The sequence below is a fragment of the Mus pahari genome, chromosome 10 (assembly GCF_900095145.1).
Source record: "Mus pahari chromosome 10, PAHARI_EIJ_v1.1, whole genome shotgun sequence".
Classification (NCBI taxonomy): Eukaryota; Metazoa; Chordata; class Mammalia; order Rodentia; family Muridae; genus Mus; species Mus pahari.
Genome location: NC_034599.1, coordinates 50094419 through 50116635, shown reverse-complemented (window position 1 = coordinate 50116635; position 22217 = coordinate 50094419). Strand labels below are relative to the sequence as shown.

The following is a 22217-nucleotide window of genomic DNA, read 5'->3' as shown; positions in this document are numbered from 1 at the left end:
GACCTCTGTGAGTCTGAGGCTACGCTAGTATAGATACCAAGTTCAAGGCTACACAATGAGATCCTGTCTCAAAAAAAGTAAAAGGAAAGGAAAGGGAAAAAAAAAAATTCTGAACTCAAATCATATCAAATTGTTCTCCAAGGCAGCTGAGTCACTTACATACTCCCATTAGAAGGACATGGAATCCCATTACAATGTTCTTACCTTAAAAGAGAAGTTTAGCAAAATATATTCTATGCCTTCTTTTTCTTTTAAGATCTGAAGATCACTGTGCAAAGGACTATCAGAGTCAACCCTAAGAATAACAAAACAAAAGCCAGTTAAAACAAGATTAGAAAAACCTTTCTTACTAAGCTCCAATTGAACCAGTCCAAAAGGGACAACAGAGCCTCCAAGGTAAGTTCTAAACAGAAGTTCTAAAGTGCTCCACAGTACCAGAAAAAAAAGAATCACTATGGGCTCTCTAGCTCCTTGGGAACAAAGGGAATCTGAAATTAATGGTCATTCCAAAGAACAACAGTTAGATACACGTAACTTTTCAAACAACTGAAAAACATTTTGGTGCTATCCTTTCCTAAAATTGTATTTTTAACCAAGAAGTTTAAGAAAAGAAATTTACTGCCAATAAAATCACCAAAAGTGAATCACTATAAAAACATTTTTTTCTATAATTCTCCTGTATGTACTGCCTAAATCTCCTTATTTCAAATATAAACAGGATCACAGGATCATGCTATTTGAATACATTTTGTTTGTAAACTGTCACAATCTTGTAAGCGTGTCAAACACTTCCTGCCTATCTATTGCTCCCCATTGTCTGACTCTCCCCATGAGCCTCAGAACGAGCTCACTTGGTAACTTAACAACTACTTCTACAGCAGTGCTGTTCAAGCAAATGCAGAATATAAAACTATGAAATTGATGAGGCAAAAAAGGAAAGAGAACCCAGCATTTCACTGTAAAACACAGGGCAGCACAGAAGGTACTTACTTGTGTAGTTTGACATGCCAGTCATATAAGCTGTCATTTATTAGCTCCACTGAATAAATCCCTGTGGAGACACAGGGCACACTGGTTACTCTTCATTTCCGTTACTCTGGTGTAAGCTAACTCTAAAAGTACTAAACAGTCAATAATAGCAAATTTTCACTATCAAAATAACTAAAGCTATCAACTAAAAGATACTTAAATGAATTTTAAAAAACTGCTTAGTACTCACTTTCACTGAAAAACAAACATTATGCAAGTAATAGTTCAATGTATATAGACACTTCTAAGAAAATGAAATCCTTCTAAATATATTACTGTTTCACCTTATGTGATGTCTTTTTTCTACTGTCCCCCTTTTTAGAGCATACATGTAAATTTATTCTTTTTAGTATTTGTATTATATTATGCCTGTGTCTGTGTAGATGTATATCTACCACCTGTGTATGTGCCTGTGGAGGCGGTAGGGTATCAGGTACCCTAGACTGGGGTTAGAGGCAGCTATGAGCCACCGACTCGAGGTCTGGAGACTGGACTCAGGTCCTCTCCAAAAGCACAAAGTGCTCTTAACTACTCCCCAGCTCTTAATATCAATCTTTTAAACAACTCTATATTATTCTTTAATAAATTATTCATAAATTAGTATTTTTATTAATACTACAACAGTACATTTTTCCTCAGACTCCACAATACACAAATATTACTATCTGTTTAAAAAAATTCCTGCTTTTGAGCATTGAATCCCAGGGCCCCATGTCAAGTAGGCAGAACACTGGGCAAGTACTCTACCTAAGAGCTACAGCTACAGTCCTGAAAAAGAATTATTTTTCATGGAATTGTGAAATGAATGAAATCAATTTGAAAAAGAATACCACCTCTATTGTAAGTTCTGTTTCAAAATAAGAAAACTATGAAAATAAATCCAGCTAGTTTTCCTTGTACAATAAAATACATTAATCTTACTTTTAAAAGTAGTATTACTCATGCTTTTGCCAGAAAATAAAAATCATAAGTTTTATCTTTATCAGAAAAAAGGGCCAAAAAAAGTATGTATTTTTTTTTTAAAGATTTATTTTGTATATGTGAGTACACTGTCAATCTCTTTAGATACACCAGAAGAGGGCATCAGTCCCCATTACAGATGGTTGTGAGCCACCATGTGGTTGCTGGTAATTGAACTCAAGACCTCTGTGGAAGAGTAGTCAGTGGTCTTTACTTACTAAGCCATGCCTCCAGCCCCTGTAATTTTTGTTTTGTTTTGTTTTAAATACAAAAGATAAATTCACTGGGCAGTGGTGACACACATCTTTAATTCCAGCACTTGGGAGGCAAAGGCAGGTGGATCTCTGAGTTCAAGGCCAGCCTGAGTTTGAGGCCAGAATAAAGTCTAGGACAGCCAGGGATATACAGGAAAAACCCTGTCTCAAAAAGCAAAAATACAAACAAAAAGATAAACTCATTTTATCTCTTTTATCTTTTAGAATTTCATTAAACCTGAGTCTCACATTTCTAAAATAACATTAATAAAAATGTCCAACTCTGTCTACCTATATTACAGAAAATGACACAAGTTGGTGTGCTGGCCCACATTATCTAACCCCATCATGACCAAACAGAAAAATAGTGAGTTCAAAAAAGGTTTGTGCTAAATGGTCCCCCATCACTCCCCAGAAGGAAAGCAAAGCAAAAGAGACACAACATTTCATTTAAAAAAGCAAACGGGCAGCAGAGCCAGGGCCTCACCTGCCTTGTAGCTCTGTGATCTGTAGACGTCCCTGAGCTCCTTCATCAGTCTGTCTGATGCTTGTACTGACCCAGACACCGCACCCTGAAACAATTAATAATTAAAGGCTTAAGGTATCAAAGCCTAATGTAAAATTTTACAGTAACATTATAAAAATGACTACCACTCAGTATTAAGAAGTCAAAAAGTGCAATTAAAAAGAAAAACAAAACAAAACAAAAAGCAAGAAGTGCAATTAAAGGATTATGAAATGTTAAGAAAAACAGAAAACTGAAGACATGTGTTGCTTGTTTATATCATGAGGGGAGGCCTCACAGTATGCCCAGACCACCATGGACTCTGTGATAGTTTAGAGTTCAGTATGAGTCTATTCCAAACTACAACTTCTAAAAATGCTACAAGACCTTTACTATAGCATTTTAGCATTAGCTTCAGCACAAGTTGTCCTCTGACTTCCACATGTGTGCTGTGACAAGCACCCTCTCCTCCATACACATGCATACAAAATAAGAGTATTTTTTCTTAAAAATCAAAGTTTGGAGGTTGTACTACTCTAGAGTTTAAAGGTTTTAAAGATCTATTTCCTAGCTGTGCAACCTTGAACTAGTTAGATTTTTTTAATGTGTATATATATATATATATATATATATATATATATATATATATATATATATATATATGGTATACATGTATATTTGCATATCTGTAGACTCACTCATGTACCCACGCATGTACAGGCCCAAGGCTGATGTGGGCAGTAGATCATCATCTTTGGTTGCTTTCCACCTTATTCACTGAACAGTTTAGTTTAATTAGCCAGCTTGCTCAGGGGATCCTGTCTCCTCCTTCTGAGCTGTGGAAGTTATAGGCTGGCCAGCACAAACACTCAGCATTTATGTGGGGTCTTGAGATTCAAATACCAACCCTAATACTTGTGCTTGAGAGGCAACCACTTTAACCACTGTACCACCTCACAGCCCTTAAACTGGTTTTAAGCCCTAGTTTTTGTATCTATAAAATATGAAGAATGTCTATTTCCCACAACGGCAATGAAGATTCTATGAAGATTAAATGGGAAGGTAATATAAAGTACTCAGCCTTACTCTTATGTCAGAGCATCCAATAACTTGCAGCTGTTCTAACTATAACCATGCAAACTGAAGTCTATCATTAGACACAGCAAATAAAGTATGAATTCAGCTGCTACAAAACTTACTTTAATAATCAAGATATGGGCTTGGTTAAAGTTCTCTGCAACAAAAGACTTGCCAATTAAAGTAGTGTATTAAATATGATTGAAGGAAAGGAATTTACTTGTTATACTTCATTCTTGACATTAACTTGTATAACAATCCATTCACTGTGTTTGCCTTAAAACAAAGCAGCTGGCCCTGACTTTATGGAGCTTAATAAGCTGCTCTAAAACAAGGTAGAAAGTATCAGACAAGCCAATGCATACTGACACTGCCTTGACTGACAACACACCCCACCAACCCACACACCATTTTCATTTTTCACAAGTCATCCAAAAGGTATATTCTGTCAGCCTACATTTTAAAGTTGAACAATCCAAAGCCACACAAGCATGCTTTTCACCCAACTATGCATCTTATACTGCTATGTTGCTTCTCATAAAAAGTATGTTAAATCACCTAGCATGGTAGGTAGTACACACCTTTAATCCTAGAACTTAGGAGATAGAGGCAGGCAGATTTCTAAATTGAATGGCAGCCTAGTCTACACAGAGTTCCAGACTAGCCATAGCTACATAGTTCAGACTCTATTGGGGGTAAGGAGCAAGGATGAGTCAACCTCAAGAGAAAAGTTACTTTTGAGTTGGTTAGGGTGCAGACAGAGGTCGGGTTTAAGGGAGGACAGAGGCAGACTAATAGTTTGTAGGGGGTTGAATCTGAACACAACAGAACCTATGGCAGGGGAGTAAGTAAGGCAGCAACAGGATGCAAGGAGAGGTCCTTCTACACTCGTTTCTGTTGCTGTGATTAAAAATACCCTGACAAAAAAACAACTTAGGGAAAGAATAGGGTTTGTTTCAATCTACAATACCAGGTTACAGTTCATCACTATAGAGAAGTAAAAAAAAAAAAAAAACTTCAAATAGTCATACCACATCCACAGATGACAGCAGAGACAAATGAACATATACATTCCTACCCACTTGCTTGCAGTTCAGCTTTTGTCTTCTCTACAGAATTCAAGACTCTTTACCTAACAAATGCTGTCACCCACAGTGGGCCAAGTCTTCCTGCATCAGTTACCTGAATAAGACAGTTCCTTGACAGACATGCCCACAGGCCAATGCAATGTAGATGATCCCTCTTCCTGTGATAATTCAAAGGTTATGTCAAGTTGACAATTATAACTAACCACCACAGGATTCTTATACAGAGATAGCAGTTTGTTTTCAAGATGTGAAGAAAAGATGAACAGGGTAGAAAGTGGCTGTCGACAATCAGGAGAAGCAGCGTAGGTCAACAAATGACCAAATCCATCACTAAGTCAAGGATGGAAGGACAGCTGAGATTGGTATCTTAATGAGTTACCTGATCTGTAATTATGTAATCACAAAGTTCATGTTCTAGATACTTACTCACACTTACATTTAAATGGTCTTGCCTTTGAGTCTTCCTGATTTTCTCTAATATTGCCAAATTTTCTTTTTCAATCCCTTCATCCTCTGACTTTTTCCCATTAATAGGCTCTTCTTCCTTCATCTCATAGTGATCCAAGTCTTCTATATCCTACAAAGAGAATTAAAGGCTTATTAACGCTTCTTCTTCACTAGTTCTAGTCAGAAAAAAAAAAAATTTTGAATAAAATTTACAAAGTACAAGAAAGAAAGGATGCATCTATGCCCAAGCTTTCTGGTCCTGGCTTTTCCAAGTATCTTAGTGCTGCTTTAAGTTTCAATTACCAAGCTCTCTTAAGGAGTTATCTACTACCTCCACTTTCCATGCAATCTGGATTGAAGGTCAATGACTACCTTCAATACAAAACCAACTCAGTGGGTCTCCTTCCAAAAATTATATTGTGTTCTTAACCAGATTCTACACAGGGCTTCATGTTATGAAGATTCCTCTCCTGTCCTGTATTTGTTTTCTTCAGAATTTCAATAACATCTCCTTAATCCGTATCTCCTCCTCCAACCTCAAGTCATCTCCATCCACACACTTTACCTGCACTTTAGTCAGCAAATCCTGAACGTACCTCATCTTCCTAAAACAATATCCAGAGCAAACGATTTTCTGCTTACGGTTTCTTGACCAACAACCTTATCCAACAAGCATGTTGTCTCTAACTCTGCCTTTCCCTTCCAGTTGTGTATTCTAGGAGCCTCCTCTCCTCTGCTTAAAGGGCAGCATCCAGTGCCTGAAGCACACTACACTCAGGCCGGTCAGCCACGCTAGTTCTAGTACAATTGAAGCGTCTTCTGTGTTACTTCCCTAAGTGTCACTGCCCCATGTCAATCTCATGAGAAGAAAAAGAAAAGTACAGAAACTCTGAGCACAAAGTCTGTTTCACTGCATCCAGGCTGGGGAAGCTTCGTGTTCTCATACAATTTGTTCCTCCTATATTACACTCCATTAAAACAGTAAAGCAAACAGCCAATCCACCAAAAGTCACTCTAGTTAAGTAATTTTAAGAATTATTGTACTCCTGCACACAAAACAAATGACTCCTTTTGCTTTGACCCATTCTTAAAGTACATTTTAAACAGATTTTTTTTTCAAACAAAATAAGGTAAAAAGCCTGAATAAATTATAAGATTCAAAACAAAAAAAAATTTTTTTTTTTTTTTCTTTTTCGAGACAGGGTTTTCTCTGTGTAGCCCTGAGTATCCTGGAACTCACTCTGTAGACAAGGCTGGCCTCGAACTCAAGAGATCCGCCTGCTTCTGCCTCCCAAGTGCTAGGATCAAAGGCATGCACCACCACTGCCCAGCTAAAAAAACAATTTTCTTGAAGCTAAAGATCATGAAATTCATATGCATTTTATCTGGTCAATGGAGCTTTGGATCTTTATTTCAAAACCTGAATTTAAATTCAAAGGTTCAAAGCCTAAAGATCTATTAATGCCTTGGAAAGTTGCTACAAAATTTGTTATTTAAATGTTCCCCTCCAAAAATCAGGTATGGTGTTATGATGTTATTAACACAAGGACCATCCCTATTGCTAATGTCACCACACTTAAGACAGGACTCTGATGATCTGAGCTGGATCTGTCCTGAAGGCTTCGGTCCTGTCCAGCTCCACAGCTGCAGTTAAGTATTATGCAAGCTGCTAAGGAAGGGAGCAGTTCCCCTCCCCCCAGGGGTAACACTTATGAACTGCCATTTCCATCATGGCAATATATGCATAAAGGGGCAGGAGGTGGCACTCACATGTTGGTGACAGCAACAGCAGTCTAATTGGACTAAAGACCCACTCAACAGGAGGGGAGTCATGCCTGGTACCAGGAAACTTGACAGCTCTCCTAAAACTAGTGAGGTCATGCACTTTTTAGAAAAATTTAGGAAAAAATAGCCTCTTCCAGGGATGAGCCAGTCCCCTTATTGATTGCAGAATGCAGAATGCTCAGGCTTGAAACCAAATACACAAACAAAACCAGACACAGCAGGTTATGTGTACACAGACACACACCCACACACACTCACTCACTTATTCATTCATATTTAACATACATAACAATGGAGAAAAAGAGGCTATCAACTTGGGAGTGGGGGGGACATGGGAAGGGTTCAAGGGAAGGTAGCTGGGAAGAGTGAGGAGAAGGAAAGTGATATCATTCTATTTCAATTAAAACATTAAAATATTAAAATTAAAAATATTAAAAGGTATTGGTGGCTCATGCCTGTAGTCTCCAGTACTCAAGAGGCAGGTGGATTTCTGAGTTGGAGGCCAGCCTGGTCTACAGAGCAACATAAATGACCTAGTCCTGGGTATTCTAATTCTAGCAGCACAACATTCTAGCAGACTTAATAGAAAACCCTTAGATTTTTTTTTAAGATTTTATTTATTTTATTTGTATGAGTGCACTGTAGCTGTCTTCAGACACACCAGAAGAGGGCGTCAGATCTCATTACGGGTGGTTGTGAGCTACCATGTGGTTGCTGGGGATTGAACTCCGGACCTCTGGAAGAGCAGTCAGTGCTCTAACCCACTGAGCCATCTCTCCAGCCCCAGATGTTTATTTAATAAGAGATAATGTCCCTGCTTCTAGCAAGCAGTCCCTGTGATGTCCTCAAACTTTCCTTTCATTCAAACATAATTCTGTGTCTGTCTGACTGCCTGCCTGCTTATGTTAGGCTCATGTGTGTATGGAGGCCAAATGAGTCTTCCTCAATCACTGCCTAGTTTTTTCAGACAGGATCTCTTTCTGAACCTAGGTCTAACTGCCTGGCTATAACTAAGAGTCACAGGAACCCTTCTGTCTCTACCTCCCCAGAGCTGGAGTTACAGATGCAAGTTGCAGCATCTTTCTTTCTTTCTAATCATGGGAGCTGGAGATCTGAACTCAGGTCCCCATACTTGCACAGCAAGCACTTTAACGACTAAGCCATCTTCCCAGCTGTAAACACAAAACTTTAAACTTAGTACTTTTTTCCTAAAAATAACCAAATTATAAGCTAAATACTATTATTAAATGTAAACAATTTTTTACTGCCCTCAGATAAAAAAATTTGTTCAAAGGCACATTGTTAATTAGAAGCAAAACCAGAGTTTAGAAAGTATATTTCATTTGAAATACCAGGTGTTTTTTTGTTATTCAACACTAATATTACTTCAAAAAGAAGATTAAAGGACTACTAAGATGTTCAAATATTAAGGTATTCATGAGATATGAACCAGTGAGATGGACCACTCAGCCAAAAAAGGGAAGTTCCCCCAACTCTTAAGTCTAAGGGCTTGAGTTCAATTCTTGAACCCATATGGCAGAAACACAGAACGGACTCTCAAATGTTGTCCTCTGACCTCCACATGCCACAAACACCTACACACACACACACACACACACACACACACACACACACACATAAAATTAAAAGGAAAAAACACCATTAGATAGTCATGAAGTACTATTCTTACATAAATACCTACTTCAGCCATCTCCTCTTCTTCCTCTTCTTCTGAAGTTACTTCTTCAGTTGTCCCATTCTGAAACAGAGAAAGAATGTGCCAACGCTACAGAGCACATAGGAAAGCTGGCCACTATTAGTCACTGACACTACAGTCCCATGAACAAAGCTTATTAAATAATTTCAAGTCAATCCAATGTAGCAGATGCCTTAAGAATAAACAAAGGGAATCAAATATAAAGGAAATTTAAAAACTAAAGATAACCTAATTTTAATTTTTTACTTATATGTTCTACTCAGAATAAATGATCCAAATTATTCTTTCCTTATCTACCCATTTAACACCCCTCCAAATCCGTAATTTTTCTATAAATTCATCTGCCTTGCATTTTAAATGGTGAGATGTTATAAAGAAGTAGGCACTTGAGAGTGACTAAGAGCCAGTCTATCTGCTATGGAACACCTCTCCTACGGCAGGGCTTACTACTCATCCACACAGCAGTCACGTGGGATTTTAGGAAGGGTCTTCATATACAGTTGTACATGAATTCTCTTGTCAGTGCAAAGTCTGTCATCTCTCAATATGGAAAATGTATCTGCATTCATAAAGGCAGGTTTAGTTTGGGGCCCAGAATATCTAAAACATCAAGAAACTAGGACTCAGAGATCACATCAGAACACCAGGGTCTCAGCAGTCTCAAGGCATCTGTTTAGATGCTCTGCGAGCGCAAGGCTTAACAACAAAACACAACACCCTCATTAATTTGTCATCATTAACTCTTCACAGTCAGTGAGCTGGAAAAATCTGTGCAGGTACATGTAGTATAAGCTTAGACTCTTTCTAAAATCTGAATCTCTATAAACACTTATTCCTTTCCTGGGGACAAAATAAGAAAAGCAAGCAGTTCCCAAAATTATTGTGGTTTACCCTTTTCTGCATTTCTAAACCAGATTATTTTTGGTATCTTTTCAAAAACAGAAATAACACAGCTACCAAGCAGTCCCAAGGTCCCAAACACAAGGGTGAAAAGCATTGTTGAAATGCTAAACTTCAGAGCCTACCCCAGAGACTCTCTCTTCAAATGCATTTTAATGCAAGAGTTAGAGACTATTACAGAAAACCACAACCAATCAAAACACAAAGAATAAGTGGGCTGGTAGTGTCCAGCCTCAACTGATGTATCTACAACACAACTCCTATGTCTATGGTTCAGGCTCATAGCAGAAGACGGGCAGTAAGGTTTTAAGAGCCAGAAGAAGGAAAAGGAAGTTTGAAGTCTCGCCATGATGGTTATCTAAATAAGATGTGAACAAGAATGATAACAATGAAATGCAAACATAGAGCGGGCTATGCAACAGTCGGAGAAGAAGTCCTCCCCAAAGGAGAGCACCAAGACCACACAGTTACATTACATGGACTGAAGGGTGGGGGATGGGGGGAGGGTGTGTGTGTGTGTGTGTGTGTGTGTGTGTGTGTGTGTGTTAAACACCTGAAGAAATAGAGGCCATGAATTTGAAAGATAGCAAGACCAGTACTTGGGAGGTGTTTAAGGGAAAGGGTAACAATATATTTTAATTTTTAAAAGTTAAGTTTTTTAAAAAGCATTTTAGGTGATTCTGACATGCAGCTCTAGCCTATGTCTGTGAACATCAAAGTAGTCCCTGCCTAACATTTTATAAATGAGAAAGCTGAGCAATACCCTTCTCCAAAGGATAATTGACAAAAACACAAAGCCAACTAGGCTCATGAAATCCTAAGGCCTTCATTTTAACAAGCAAGACTGGCTTCTTTTCAAAAGCTCTAGCCTACATAGGGAGTTCTAGGACAGCCTGAACTGAGAAGAGAAACACAGTCTTAAAACCAAAACAGAGAGCCAGGTGGTGGTGGCGCACGCCTTTAATCCCAGCACTCGGGGAGGTAGAGGTAGGCGGATTTCTGAGTTTGAGGCCAGCCTGGTCTACAAAGTGAGTTCCAGATAAGCAAGGGCTATACAGAGAAACCCTGTCTCGAAAAACCAAACAATAAAATAAAATAAAACCAAAACAGAGGTTGGGGAGAGGTGATGAACTTTGATAATAAACAACATTGCTACATAGAAAAACAATATACAGACCCACAACTATAGAGCAGCAGCAGACAGAGCAGATGGATCCTATGGTTGCTAAAAAGTTTTAGATATCCTAACTGAGAAAGCCACAGGAAAACAACTGGATGAACTGCTGTAAAGTTGTTCTAATTAATTTTAAGGACCATTCTATTCTATAGGAACCCTATCTACCCTGATGGGCACTAGAACCAAAGAGAAAAGGAAAAACCTCTTTATTATAACTCAACCCAAGAGTGGAATCTCCTAACTCTGAAGGTGGAAGCCTCACGAGCTCCACCCTCCAGCTTCAGCAGGACACAGGTCTACAGACTGGACAGCAGGGACAAGTATCCTACAGACATCGCTGTCAAAACTGGTACTGGCTGATACCATACCTCTCCTACAAACAAGCAAATGACCAAGTACCATGAAGAAAACAGACCCTGAGGGTACCACACATAATACCACACAGTGGCCTGAAGCACAACTAGTGAAGAAGACAGAGCTAAAATCTAACTGGAATCATTAGGCCTGTTGAGAAGCTACTGCACCCGCAAAACAAGAACAAGTTACTATAAAAAGGACAAGACAGCTCTGGGAAATAAGAAACATTTGAAGAAAAACAGTAAAAGGGAAAAAAAAAAAAACCAGCAGTCTCCTCTGAACAAAGCATTCAAGGGACCTGGAAGACTGGAACACAAAGGTCTAACATTCATCTGGAGACCAAGAAGAGAAATATGCAAGGCAAAGAGACAGCACGGTGGCAAGCTCTGAGAGGAGTTTAGGATAGTAAGTGTTTCTGGCTACCCCCAGAAATACTGAGAAGCAAAACAGAGACCACAGTTACAGAGAAAATCAGACAGGAAAATGAAATACACAGAAAGAGGAATCACATAGTCACTGGAGTTGTATCTATTAACACTAAATGTAAATAACTGGAGGATACCCACGAAGGAACTTAGAACTCTGGAACTGGCACCATTCAGTCAGGAGCTCTGTGCACATACACACTTATATATGTGGGTTCTCCGCACCAACACACTTTCCTTGCTAAAAACACACACCAAGTATTCAACACTCTCCATGCATACCATACACATCTCCATAAACCAAACCTTTCTAGGAAAACAAGACTAGAGTACACTCTGGAGAGATCCACCTGGGAGTAGCAGTAACAGCAATGACAGCAGCGGTTCAGTCCATCACTTGCGAGGTCACATGTACTGACAAAAACAAAAGTAACCCAAAGTCACCTGAAAAGTATTGTACAGTTCTGTCTAGATAACTCTTTGGGGGGGGGGGGAGGGAGAGAGGGGGGGAGAGAGAGAGAGAGAGAGAGAGAGAGAGAGAGAACGAACATTCATAATCCTAGCAAAGCAACCCCTAAGTAGGTGCCCCAGAGAAATGACTGCACAAGAGTATCCAGAAATACAGACAAGAAAATCCACAGTAGGACTCTTAACAGAAAAACAAAACAAAACAAAAAAAAATCAAAAAACTAGAAACAGCCTACCATTATCTATCAACACTCAAATGGAAAATGGGCATTCTCATCTTTTTGAACAATGAAATGAATATAGCAATAAAAAAGGAACTGCAAAGAAAACATGCCAATACATAGTGTGACTCTTAAAGCTCAATACAGGCAACACTAAACTATACAGAAGTAAGCACACGTGAAGGATAAAGTCAGAGGAAAGTAAGGAAACATGGCTAGCTATGAAGATCTGAAGCAGGGACTCACACAGTAAACATAAGGACCTGAATTCAGATCCTTAGTACTCTCGTACAAGTCAGACATGCGGATCCCTGGGCTTGTTGGACAGCCACCTAGCCTACTGGATAAGTTCCAGGGCAGAGAAATACTGTCTCAAAAAAGGGTGAGGGCTGGAGAGACAGCAAAGCTTCCTAAGTCAGAACCTTGATGCAGACATGACACAAGAGCCTAAAAAAGAAACAAAACCATTCTACAACCTTAGAATCTAAGTGAAAACAAAAAAATTTACCATATCTATCCTAACAATATTAATTACCAAAACACAAAGGATGATTCAAAATGAGGCCATTTTTCTTACATAATTCACAAATTATCTTGGATATCTACACTGTTGTCCAATCTACACCCAGAAAAACAAGACAGACTTCAAGTTCAGGATATTTTGTAAGTAAAAAACAAAACTATGGTCCCTCTAGAAAATAAAACCTGAACAGTTAGAAAAATTAAACATTTTTCTCATCATCTTTCTTTAGGCTCCACTAAATTACAAAAGAATATACATTGTATAAATACAAAAAATTTAAAAGCAAAAGGGGCTTCTGAGGAGCAATAAAACACCATTTCCATTAGATGACTGTAAATAAGAGCTGTGATCAATGGAGCTCACAAGTGCAGGTACAGGTCAGGGGACAGCAGTGACCAAGGAGAGATCTGCAGAAAGCATCCTCAATTCAGAGGCTCCAGACTCAGACACCAAACACACTGCACCAGGAACAGCAGGCAGGATGGAAAGCTACAGACTAACCAAAAGCCTGCCTGCAAAACACACCACGCAGCCCTCAAACCCTCTGCATCCCCCACCTCCTTAAGTAGAACCAGATTATCTGTCAGACAAAATGTCATCTGCAGGGAAACTGGAGCCATCTTTACCCTGTACTAACAAGTGGGAAAGTAGGGGGAAGAGTGGTTGGGAATCAACATAAACTCCCCCTAAAGCTATCAGGTGACAAGTCTTGGCTACAAGGAACTCCACATCATTTATTTGGCACAAAACAAGAAAGGTATGTCTAAAAACATCAAAATATGAATGAGTAAAGATAGGACACAAAAGTACTTGAGGACAGGCTTTACAATATATACAACAAGACAAAATGAAACTGTAAAAATATATAGCAAATAAAAAAATACAGATGCTAAAGAGGCCAAAGTGCCACAATAAGCCAGTTTATAACTCTACCACATCTATATGACCCGTACAGAGTGCTATCAAGAAGGGACAATCAGAAAGAGCTCGTAAGCTCAGGTTCACATTCAGACACTGGAGATGACTCCCTCCTCCAGATGAATCATGTCACCAGGCTTAAAGCCTAGGATGTCACAGCCCACAATGAACCTGAGCTGGCTTGGAGAATGTTTCAGCTCACAAACCACTCACTGGCCTGCTCCAGGTTTAAGCCTTAAGAATGTCCAGCAACTTAAGCTGGGCATTGGTAGGTATCTGAGTTCGAGGCCAGCCTGATCTACAGAGTGAGTTGCCAAACAGTGAGGGCTACTACTCAGAGAAACCCTGTCTTGGAGGAAAAAATAAAATAAATGCCCAGCAACTTCCCCTCTTGTATCATTAAAGAGTTCTGACTGAAATTCTGAGGAAACAGAAGCCTTATGAAGAGACCCTTCAGGATGATGCCCTGTACAGAAAAAACACCAGGCAAAAAAACACTAAAGATGCCAGATACGTGAAGAGTGGGCAAAAAAGGAAGCCATCCAAGGGCACTTGAGAGCTGTTCAGGATAAAGATCACACTAGTTGTCTATGGCCATACTATCTCGAATGTGCACCTGACTGCACCTAACAGTCACCAAATGAAACCAATAGACACTACTCAGCTAAGCCTAACTAATCCGTCCAGTAGCAGGAATTACTATTTTAAGGCATTAAGATTTTTTGTTTTACTCTTTTGAGACAGGGTCTCACTGTACAGCTTTGACTGGCTGCAAATTCAAGAGATGTGTCTGTCTCTACTTCTCAAGTGCCAGGATTAAAGGTGAGTACTACCATCCATCCCCAGCCTGTCTGGGGGTTCTGAGACTGGGTCTTCATTTGTAGGACAGGCTGACCTCAGCCTCACACTCATCCTGCCTCAGACTCCTGAGTGCTGAGATTAAAAACATGTGCCACCACATCCAGCTCTAAGCCATTAAGTTCTGAGAAAATGGGGTAAACAGATAGATATATAATAAAAACAAAACTGTGGGGCCAAAGAGATGGCTCAGTGGTTAAGAGCACTTGTTGCTCTTATAGAAAACTACAGTTTGATTGCTAGCACCTAATTGGCAGCTAACAACCATCCACTTCCAGGGAATACCAAGATTCTCTACTGTTGCTTGTGGTGCACATACATGTAGGCAAAACACTCATACACATATTTTTTTAAAACCTTAAAAGTTATTATTGTCCGTGTGAAATAGCAAAAAGTTGACAGTACAGCAAGATTTTAAAAGAAAGAGAGAAAAGGTAAACTGGCTCAGTGGATAAAAGTGCCTGCGGCCAAGTCTGACCACCTGGGTTTGATCCTGGACTCACATGGTGGAGAGAACCAATTCCTGCAAGTTGTTCTCTGACCTCCATAAAAGTGCCACCAACGTGCATACCAACACACACACGAATATACAAATAAAAATAAAATGAAATTAAAAAGAATATAATACAATAGATGTAAAGACTCAAACCAAGAAGTCTAAAATCTAAAAGCAGCCAGGCATTGACAATACAGCCTGTAATTCTAGCATTCAGGATAAAGCCAGCCATCAGCCTCAGCTACATATGGTTTTTGAGGTCAGCGCCTAAAGTGTATAAGACCTTGTCTCCAAAACGTAAAAACAAAATTGAAAAGTCCAATTAATAAACTCAAAACAAACAAAATGGACAAGCAAAGTTAACACACAAAAATATGTACCAAAACTCAAGACTCAAATTTGGAAAGGGGTCTTACTCAACATTCAGCACAATTAAAGAGAAAAGACCCTGAGTTAAGGACACTGCTGCAGTGCATTTCACCAAAGAAAGCACAAATTCCCTGAAGCTTCCAAAGAAAAATCATACATAAATAAGATTCCGGATGGCATCAGCTTCAGCAACACCATTGGCTAGAAGACATAGTTATTTGAAATTTTTAGACAAAAATTTCATCTAGATTTATTACTCACTCAAACACTGGTAAGAGAGAACACAGCAGCAGCTGATACTGAAGCCACACAACTCCCATGTACAGCACTGCGCACTGCTTTTAGAATTCCTGCGGTGCTGACAAGCCACTCCGACTACTCTGTACAAGTGACAAGTGGTCAGACTAGAAACAGGGCAACAAGAACCATGTTTCGGAACCAGTGTAGGCAGGCTTGTTCTAACGCCGACTCTGAACCAGGTTTTTCAAAAGCTAACTCAGAAAATATGCCATTCCTTCATGCTTCAGCCTTTATCCGACAGTATAATAAATAGAGACAAACAAGAAAAAGAAAGCCAATAAAGATGACATGAGACCCAGGAATCAATAGATTCACTCTAGGATAGCAGAAAAGAAAAAATCTCGAGGTGACAACTGTACAGGCCGTCCAGAGAACTCACAAAGACTAATTAATGCAGAAGAGACAGGGACTCCAAAGACAGAGGATCCCAGAAAGAGAACATGACGTTTATAAACTGAGAAGTATTACTATAAAAAGGACCCTGAGAAATACAAGATGGCACAGGTACAGAAATGCCATAACAGAAAACATGGCTCCCCAAATTCCTCACGGCACTGATCATTCGTGACTAAACAATGCTTTAGAAGCAGTGGGTGGTTAAGTAGGTAGTTTATATAAAAACTAAATCCTCATTTACTGTAATAAGAAGTCAGTTAACTAATAGCTAATTAGGTAAGTCTACAAGTCATGGATGATTGCTGAACTGGTGGAAATTTCCATGGCTTGGGGAGAGCTAACTTTGCATTACATCTTAAGAAGCACAGACAGACTTCTAGACATGGTATGTCAAAGGACTAAACTGACTAAACAACCAGTCAAAGAAGAAACACACAAATCATTTTGATTTTAACTAAAATCAAAATGGAGGGGTCGGAGAGCAGTACAGTACAAACAACTCCAGGGAATGAAAAGGCTGTGTTGGCACCTAAAGCAAGGCAATTTACTAGAACACAACTAACTTCCAAATAGTCTGTATAATATTTAAAATTATCCTAGTTTAACTTTGATGAAGACAATTGATTTCAGCTCTTCAACACTAGAGAATGTTTACTTTACCTGACCCGTGGGTAGTGGTTGATCTAGCATCTCAACATCCAGGTGCTTAGGAAGGTTATATAATCTGCAGAGGTCACATATCAACCACTTCAATTGCTGACGGAGCTACAAAACATATTTCAGTAAATAAGCATTATGTTAAAGAGCCCTTAGAAGACATTGAATAATGCTACAACTACTGTTAATCAATCCAGAAGGAAAGGGAAACGTGCTCCTGCTCAACTGCAGCCTACAGATGGAGGCGCAGTCTCTGATACATGTTAGAGCTGCTAGGGTAAGAAAATCACTATTTTAGAAAAGTTATTACAGCTTAGTATGTCCTTACAGCATGGTATCTAGTAGGTAACACCAACAAAGAGGCACAGAAGGAAGGTTCAGACACTGCCTAGTGTCTAGCTGCTAACTAATCTTAGAAACTTGCAGCTTTTTAGACAACAGAACATTAATGCATTCCTAAGACTACAAAAAAAAAAAAAAAAACTAAAGAAAGTGTTGCACATGGATTATAAAATTACATTTGCAACAATTAGATTCATTTAAAACTATAAGGCAATTGTGGCCTAGTAGACTCAGCCTGGAATAAATAACCTTGTATACCTAAACCCTGGCTTTAGGCTCTCCCATCTGCAAAACAGAAATGAAGGCTGTCTCATGACAGTAAGGAGTAAATTAAAATTAAGCCTCTCCAAAAGAAAAGAAAAAAAAATCATTAGCAAAACTACCATATTAGAATAGCTCTTTAAATTTCCATTTTAAATTTTTGTAGGTATATTTACTTTAAGGAAGCAAACAAGGAAAACTGTGCAAACATACTTTTCATTATCTAGGGCTTTTCCTCAATATAAAAGATAAGCAATATTTAAGACTCAGATGGGAGCTGATAAGGCAACTTACTTCACTGGGCAGGAATAGTTAGCTCAGTGTCTCTGATGAAGAAAAGACATGAAGAAGCAGCAGGTTTATGAAGGACTAAGAAAACAGGAACAGGATTAGAATGGGTTAAACCCAGCAAAGAATAAGCCCTTCCAAGTAGATGAAGGGCCAAGTGGACATGAGGAAGGCTAAGCACTAAATTAAATCAAACAAATGTCCTCATGCTCAAAGGGAAGCAAAGGGCCCACCACGTCTGTGGATGTGTATAGGTAGGTACATCATGAGATGAGACAGGGTGACCAGGACACAGCCCTGACCTCGGATCCCGCTTCAGGACCCTGCAGGAGCACTGTAGGTGATAGCAGTATGATGGCTCCATACCAAGCCAAAGGAAAAACAGGGAGTCTATTTTCCAGGAAGTTTAACTTTTAACACTCCCCTCCTCTTCAGGGACTGTGGAAGAAACTCAGATCACAGGGAGGGTCTAAAGTATTTAGGTAAATGAACAAGTTTTTGGTTGTCACTAGAGTTTATGGTTTGGGGAACAGAAGTATAAAAAAGAACTCTTAAGCTCCCAGGGCCAGGCACAGATGACCAGTATCATCATTTCATTTTCACGGAGAGAATTAGTGAGGGAAAACAAGATGGAGACAAATGACAAGCACATCCCATGGCACATCTAAGCAAGATCCCCTAGATAGAGAGGATCAATAACATAAGTGTATGGGTTCAACCTCTGAAGATATGTTTCGGCTAGAGATACAGATTTAGGGATCTCTGCAATAAATCAAGTATGACTTAAGTAATAAGAATAAAAGAGCTTGCACGGAGAAAACACAGAATAAAAAGATAACAAAGAGACAAACCAAGGAAGAGCATCTCAGAGGAGACCAAGACGAGATAGTAAGAAAGCCAAGGAACAGTGGTCTCATAGAGGTCCCCACTAGGTTATCAATTAGCACAGGGAAGACAAACCTTGGCTTTGAATTCACATCATTATCACAGAGCTTCAGAGAAGCCAATCGATATTTTTAAAGTATTTTCCTGTGTTCTGTTCACAGCTTCCTACATTTACAGGAAGGAGAATGCAAGCACAGCTAAGCCATCACTAATATGTATTGTACAATATTGTATACAGAAGAGGGCAGATTACATAATATTCTATGCCTTGTTTTTTACTTATATCTTACAATGTCCTATGTGTACTATGGAAAAGGGCTGGCTGCATTCTTTTTTTTACTAAACTGGAGTAACTTAACCAGCTCTTTATTGGTGGGCATTAGGTAATACAAAAATTTCAACCATGGAAAAATGCTTGAGTACTAAAAAGGAGCCACTGGACTGGACAGCTAAGAAATGTCTATACAACGGCAGATTCTCTACTCCAGTAAGTAAACTAAAAAGTCAAAACAAAACAAGGTTATTAGAAACCAGGCTATGAGAAATCAGCAGAGGCTATCTATCAGAGTGAAAGTGTGTCTTTCCTTCAGGTAAACGTACTTACTTTCTATAATTAGATCTAATATAAGTTCTATTCCATTTAACTTGACACAGGTTTTTGTTTGTTTTGGGGTTTTTTGTTTTTTGGGTTTTTTGTTTTTTTGTTTTTTTAAGTATCAGGAATTATACCTAGGGCCCTGCACAAGGTAGGTGAGCATTCTCCCAATGAGTTATAGTTTCAACCCTCTCTTCACTTCTGAGACAGGATCTCAATCTGTTGACCAGACTGGCCTTGACCTTGCAATATCCATGCCTTAACTCCAAGTAGCTGGGATTATGGGCCTGTGCCAGCAGGCCTAACTCATAAGCAACTTAAGGAGGAACAGCTAGAGGGCTATGTCTGTCTGTCTTTCCCATCACCAGTCTGCTGGAGATGAAACATGTACCTGACTGGGTTTAATTACCTCTGACTTTCATGGCTCTTGAGATCTGGACTCTTTTACAAACTTTTGAAATTTATATTCGTCATTGTTTTAGAATTTCTTTACACTTACGGAGGTTGGGAGAGTGGGAGATGACATGTGCCATGACACAGTGTGGCGGTCAGAGGACAACTGTAGGAGGTAGTTCTCTTTTTCTACCATGTGGGTCCTGGAGATCAAGCTGGGTCATCAATCTTGTAGGCAACTGCTTTCATCTGTGGAGCCATTTCAACAGCCCCAGTGTTCTTAATTTTAAGAACATGTTTAAACCATTTACTTTGGCAAGACAAAGAGTTAAATTTAACTGAGTCTAAGTTCCCAAAATGGCCAGTTCTAAAATTATCTATAGAAAGAGTCTTCCTTCTCGGGTTAAAACATCAGCTTTACTTATTCTAAGTTGTCATTTGCATAGCTGTTTCTAAATTTCTATTGCCTGTTGGTGTAGTTCTAATAGTTAGTATTTTATTTCATTTACTGTTTGGGCAAATTTTTTACCTTTTAAACTTTTGTATTTTATTACTTATTCTTGAGTCATTCTGACAATACCAGAAACAAATATGCTGGCTCCCAGGCATAGTGGTACAGCCTATAATCCCAGTGCTGGAGAGGCTAAGGCAAGAGGCTTGCAAGTCCCAGGACAGCCTGAACTATATAGGAAAACCCTGTCTTTAAAAACCAAAATAAATAAATCATTTTCAGTGACAGTACATTAGATTTATAGATATTAGGACACGGGATAAGTGGCATTTGTCACACCTCAAACATCTGTCTGTCCACAGTATCTAAGTCTACATTCTTCGGGGCAAAATTTTGTTGTTTTCTTCATGTAAATCTCCCATATTTAAATTTACCCTACGTGTTTAATTTGTTGCAATCATCAATAAAATACCATTGCATCTTCTATTTGGTAATAAGCAGCATTTGGGTTATTACAGATCTTCAACAATTTAATTGTTTTTCTCCAGCTCATTTTTTGCAGTTTATGAGTTTAAAAGGAGTTATTTTTAAAAAACCATGACATCTACAAAGAACAATTATGTTCTATAAGGATTTAATAACACGGAAAAAACATTAAGTTCAAAAGGGATGTAAGACTACAGTCATGACCCCAACTATTTTGAAACAGCACATGTATTTTCTAACAAAGAAAAAACTGCAGAAAATATCCATTATGTCAACAGTGGTTATATTAGGTAGACAATTATAACAAAATTAAATGTCCTCTTTTTATCTACAACTTAATAGTTTTCTCACAATGGGTACTTAGACATTTACAATCAAAGAATAAAAATTTTAATATTTAAAAAAAAAGGAAAGGATACTTTTTACAGGATTTTTATTTTTAATTGTGTGTAGTTTGTACACCTGAGTACAGTGCCTATAGGGAGCAGAGATCCCCAAAGCTAGAGTCACAGGCACTCATAAGCTGTTGCAACTTGGGTGCTGGGAACAGACATCAAGTCCTCTGTAAGAGCAGCAAGTGTTCTAAACTCCTGAGCCATCTTTCCAGCCTAGAAAGATACATCTCTTTACAAAGCAACCCCCTCTAGCCCAGAGATAAATATTATTTTCCATGGTTTATCAAGGTCCAAATAAACCAACTGAAAGTACACAATGTTTAATTACTTAACATGGAGCCCATTGTCACTGGTTCTACTTTACCAGTCACTATTAATCTCTTAGTATGCAGCGTCCTAGAGAAAACGTGTTTATATAGAGTTCAGAGATGCTCATAGGTCTAGGCTTCTACTGGGAGTCTTGGAATGTGTGCACAGGGGGATGACTATGAATCGCAAACAAACCAAGAAACCTTTTTTCAATAAATTTGGCTTTTACTGCAGACTTGTGGGCCTTACCCAGCAAAGGAATTCCCTAACACAAATACTGATGTTGGGCTGGAGAGATGGCTCAGTGGTTAAGAGCGCTGACTACTCTTCCAGAGATCCTGAGTACAATTCCCAGCAGCCACATGGTGACTCACAACCACCTGTAATGGGATTTGATGCCCTCTTCTGGTTGTGTGAAGACAGCTACAGTGTACTCACATAAATAATTTTAAAAAAAAATGTAAAAAACCTCCTGCTGCTACCCCGTGTTACCTCACTTAACATCTACACTGGCCTTTCTTTCCCCTTTGTCCTTTCTCACCTCACCCAACAGTCTATCAAATATGTTTGCTTTGGGGCTGGAGAGATGGCTCAGCAGTTAAGAGCACTGACTGCTCTTCCAGAGTTCCAGAGGTCCTGAGTTCAAATCCCAGCAACCACATGGTGGTTCACAACCATCTATAATGGGATCCAGTGCCCTCTTCTGGTGTGTCTGAAGACAATGACAGTATTTACATTAAATAAATAAATAAATAAATAAATGTTTGCTTTGTTTAGTGGCTAGAATGAAGGGGAAAAAAAAGAACCTCAATTACTAATGTCAATAGAATGCACATGTAGAAAGAGGGAGACAGACTTCAAAAGGTCTCTAACCTTGCTAAAATT

General features: G+C 38.9%; 1 protein-coding gene across 4 annotated transcripts in view; it reads right to left on the bottom strand.

Moving 5' to 3' along the window:
* The window catches only part of Ube2q2 (ubiquitin conjugating enzyme E2 Q2), a 55202-nt gene that overhangs the window by 19063 nt on the left and 13922 nt on the right, over nt 1-22217 (bottom strand). For 3 of the 4 annotated variants that reach the window (XM_021206894.2, XM_021206897.2, XM_029543394.1), the window contains exons 3-8: nt 16931-17035; nt 8848-8904; nt 5350-5490; nt 2731-2815; nt 991-1051; nt 205-295 (exon numbers count right to left, since the gene is read on the bottom strand). In XM_021206894.2, the coding sequence (XP_021062553.1) occupies nt 205-295; nt 991-1051; nt 2731-2815; nt 5350-5490; nt 8848-8904; nt 16931-17035 (540 nt within the window). The remainder of the gene's footprint in view (nt 1-204; nt 296-990; nt 1052-2730; nt 2816-5349; nt 5491-8847; nt 8905-16930; nt 17036-22217) is intronic. The other variant, XM_021206896.2, reaches the window with a different exon arrangement.